This window comes from Cucurbita maxima, unplaced genomic scaffold (assembly GCF_002738345.1).
Source record: "Cucurbita maxima cultivar Rimu unplaced genomic scaffold, Cmax_1.0 Cma_Scf00009, whole genome shotgun sequence".
Classification (NCBI taxonomy): domain Eukaryota; kingdom Viridiplantae; phylum Streptophyta; class Magnoliopsida; order Cucurbitales; family Cucurbitaceae; genus Cucurbita; species Cucurbita maxima.
In genome coordinates this window covers 1,394,013-1,398,460 of record NW_019272025.1, presented here as the reverse complement: position 1 = coordinate 1,398,460, position 4,448 = coordinate 1,394,013, and the positions used below count along the sequence as shown (strand labels likewise).

At 35.3% G+C, this 4,448-nt stretch overlaps 1 protein-coding gene across 1 annotated transcript; it reads right to left on the bottom strand.

Moving 5' to 3' along the window:
• Positions 1 to 379: 379 nt before the first annotated feature.
• LOC111483746 (microtubule-associated protein RP/EB family member 1C-like) lies at positions 380 to 2,188 on the bottom strand (the record flags this gene model as incomplete). Its single annotated transcript, XM_023130039.1, has 6 exons — positions 380 to 866; positions 936 to 1,049; positions 1,132 to 1,357; positions 1,507 to 1,613; positions 1,720 to 1,875; positions 1,994 to 2,188. Coding segments are annotated over 6 exons (1,074 nt in total), but the record flags the coding sequence as incomplete, so codon positions are not given.
• Positions 2,189 to 4,448: the final 2,260 nt, after the last annotated feature.

The following is a 4,448-nucleotide window of genomic DNA, read 5'->3' as shown; positions in this document are numbered from 1 at the left end:
AGCTTGATACGTGATTGCACGCGCTCACACATGTTTGCACGCGCTCCTCCTTCAACCTCGGGCTTCTGCATTTTTCAGTTCATTGTCTTTCTTTCTTTTTTTTGTCCAAAATTTCGTTTGCTTCCCACGCCAGTTTTTAACACCCAAGATTGATATGTTGGAATCCAAAGGTCCCCTTAGCTTCTAGGGATTCATGTATGCATATTTACTCATACTGATTACCAAGTCAAATCGATGATGGTTGCAGATCAATTTGACAGTTTCAAACTGTAAGAAAAACAAATGTTCAAACAAGTTACACCAGATTCATCGTTCAAATACACCATTTCTATATGAACAGAACCGTCTAAAAGTGACCAAGTTTTGCAGGTCAATCATTCCCTAAGAGAACATACACCTCATTCAAAAACCACTGCCATAAAACTCTTATATACCGAAGTCCCATGAAAACATTCTTTAATTGTGTGTCTGTGTCTAAGTATACATTCTACAGCACTTCAAACCATTTAAACAGAGAGTTTCAGATTTCAGCTCCCAAAAGAAAATTGTACTGTAAATGATATAAGAAAGTTTCAGAGTTCCATCCATAATCAGTAACTCGTGAGGTGTGACCCACTGCAATGAACATCAGAAACACCAGAAATTCTCAGCCTGGGTGACAATGTTGTAATCCCAACAGCATCAATATCAAGATTTTGAATTACTTTTCTCTTCTGAGTTTCCAAATTTTCTCTCTTATCAGCAATCCCTTCTGTTCTTGTCACAGCTTCCTTCTGGGTAGCCATGGACACCATTGCTTGAGCATCTGCCACCACTGATGCATCATCTTCTCCAGCATACAGAATCTTCTTTATTGCACTCACAACCTGAAGAACAGAGTTTATCAGCTAAAATTGAACACAAATTGACAGTAAATCTCAGGGTACTACTTCTACCTTAGAGTCCTGTATCTCATGACTCTGGCACAGAATCTCAATATCCCTCAATTTTGAGAAGTAAAAGTCTCTTTCCTTCTCAAGGCTGTCAATTGAAAGTTTCAGCTCTGTGATCTGTATTGGAATTCTCATCATTACAGTGTTCAGATATCCTAAACAGAAAGAATTCACATCCATATTGTAACACGAGAACTACCTGTTCATCATATACTGGTGATCCACAGCTCGAGGAAGGCCTTGAAGTTTTTCCTGATTGACTTGAAGAGTTGACAGTAGAAGTTGCTTCATGTCTTCTTGAGTTATGAGAGGTATGTGATCTTGATCCAGTTGTTGAGTTCTTGGCTGAAGATTGAGAGGCTGCAGATTTCTTGCTAGCTTCTTTCCCGCCCTTGCAGGCATCTCTCCTTTCTAAAGCGTTGTAACTGGAAAAGGAACAGAACAATTTTGTAGAACTCCTCCGTTGATAGAATGGAATTTGGAATTGTGATATAACCAAAATTTTGAAGAACTTCAATTTCAAGTGAATCATAATTTTGTGAACGTGAAAGGAAAAGAAAGTAGATGGAATTACTTGTGTAGAACACCTCCGTTGATGGAATCACAGTACCACTTCATCCACTGCATGAATTCCAAGTTATCAAGTGGCCTACCTTTCACAAGCTTGCTAACCTCGATATGCTGAAATCAAAGAACATAAAGAAGAAGAAAAAGGCAGTTTCAGAACAACAGACCTAGGTCAAAATCAAAACTGAATCAAAGCCATCAGAAGTGGGGGAAATCGAACCTTGGTGATCTTGAGCTTGTTAAGCACATCTTGAAGAACCTTGTAATTCTGGATCATTTCGTACTCGCTTTTGGCATCGAAATTGACCTTATGCATGGGCACCATCCCTGGATGAACCGCATCCATCAACTGGCACTGGATCGCACCAGAGCAAGACTGTGCTACAACATAACGATTCTTCGTAAGAGCAGTAAATCGCAGGAATATTATGAAATCGCGATGGAAAATGAAAACAAAAATGAAGAGAAATTTCGAGGAAGAATAGAATTGAAACCTCTTCAACTTTGGAGAGATTGAGGTGGAGAGTGGAATTGATCCATGAAAGAATCTCAGATCTGCCAACAAAGTAAGCCGAATCCATGGTTCCAATGCTTGAAGCAATTTTCTGTCCTTCAATTCCTGTTCCGAAGTGTGATTGGCGCGGTGAGATTGGTGAAATTGATATTGTTCCTTGCTTTGAAGGAAGAAGAAAGTGAAAAGCGTTGGGGGTTTAATACGATTAAGCTTACAACGGCTATTAGTTGAGAAAGGTAGAGGGAAAATTCAAAATGAAAGAACGGCGGGATCTTTGTCGGCTTCAAATTTTTGAATTTCTTAAATTTCCAGCCACTTGCCCCAACATCAGCGCGCCAAGCCACCACATCTCAATTTATCCTTTTTTGTCTTTTTATTTTTTTTTCTTTCATTTTGTAATTAATTAATTCAATCATTCATTTTATATATATAATATATACTATAAACTCATTCAAATCCGTCACCTATAAACTTGTGCTCGATAATGTTTACAACGTCTTATAAATAGGATACAAGCTACCAATTAACTCCTAAAAATACGATAAAATACACTAAATATATTCTCCATCTAACTTTATATCTTAAATCAAATTTAATAATGTATTTAGAGCGTAGATTAAAGTTTGTGGTAATTAACAAGGTCATCGATGTGATTATAGCATGCAAGTAGGCTACTTATTTAGTATTTTATACCCATCACATCTTTTCCGTTAGTCATAGTTGGATTCCAAATAAAGGACTTAATCCAACCTAACCCTTATGATTTAGGTTGGGTTGGTCTGGTACCGGTTTAATTCACTATTCTTTTTTTTTTAATTATTTATTAGCTTGATACGCATCTACCACATGGCTAGCCACGTGGCGTCTCTCGCCATCTAACATGTGCTCAATGCTATGCAAACATGTGTCCGTCTTCTTCCTCATCTAGAATTTTGTAAAGTGATTTTTATATCTTTTTTCACCTAATTCAAATCAACTGTAGGTAGATTTTAAATCCTTCTGTTTACTTTGGAGATAAATAAATGCCTTCAAACTTAGTCCAAAATTACAAAATTACTATTCTCGATGCTGGTTGAAACTCCACCTTTCCGCTCAAACTTGTGTCAAATCATCTAAATATTCAATATTAAATTATAGTTTATCATATATATCATATTTGATATTTTATTAAAACAAATATTTTTCATTTCATTCCTTTTTTCCCCACTAATCAGCAGCCTAACTTCTTACCAGATGCCTAATTAGGAAAATATGGGGTTGAAATTACCATTTTACCCTTCTAGGGTTGATTTTTTATATAATTTTTTTAAAGCATTTTATCTTCTGTATCATCTTTAATCTCAATATCTACCGTTCTTGATAAAATCTTAGAAGTTTAAACAATCAAGAAATTAATCCTCGTCAGGTTTCGAGTGTGACAGGAAAATATTATAATAGGAAGACTAAAAGAAATAAAAGTATTGTTCACTTAGAAGGAATCGAAAATAAGACAACAAACATAATTGAAGTTACTTAAGAATCAGAAGGTAGAAAGTTAGTATCAATGTAAGTAAATTGAGTTGAAGAGAGTTGATACGTGAGCTTTATATACAAAGCAGTGGATATGCAAGGTGACCCAGAAGAGTCTGAGAACATTGTAATGTGTAAAAGACACGACAATGTAATTAATAAAGTAGACAACAATGGTTTGTTGGCAAAGAGAAATCTCTAGATTCAAGAAATGTAATTAGTAGAGACCGAGAAAGGGAAATAATTTTTTTTAATAACTTCTAGTAGTTACGGTGTGTGGTGTTTGTATATTTAATAGTGGGAGGTTAACACAAAAAAATGAGATGTTGAAGTTGAAACACTCGAATCAATTACAACTTCAAAATGTTTCAAATTGAATGAAAAATGAGATGATAAAGTTTTTCTTGGGGTATATTACGAAAAGAGTATGGTTTCTCGATGTTTTAGGTTATCGTGAATCGGATTATCAAGTTGGTATGGTTCATATTGAAGAAACCTATATGCCCATAAGTTGGTGAGCATTGTAGTACAAGAAGGAGATTGTTAAGTGACATAGTGTGTTCCATGTCTATGGAAGACCTAATTTATGTTCAATTTACATGAGAGTTTATAATGATATTGGGTGTCCAACAAAATTTCTCCATAGTAATCCTTTGTAAGGAGCTATTTAGATAAACTCGTTTGAATTTTATTTATAAGATAAGCATGTTTATGAGTTGTTATCGTGAATTAATTTATGAATCGTAGATTATGATGGAATGTGAATCAAGTATGTGATAACGATTTGTTTGATTGTTATATGCATGACGAGTGTATGATTGGAACTTAAATAGACATGTATGGTGATCGGTGGTGCTTTATGTGACTCATGAATTTATTAGTATGTCACGGTTCGTTGGTTAGCTACCATACTACATTTCTCCATA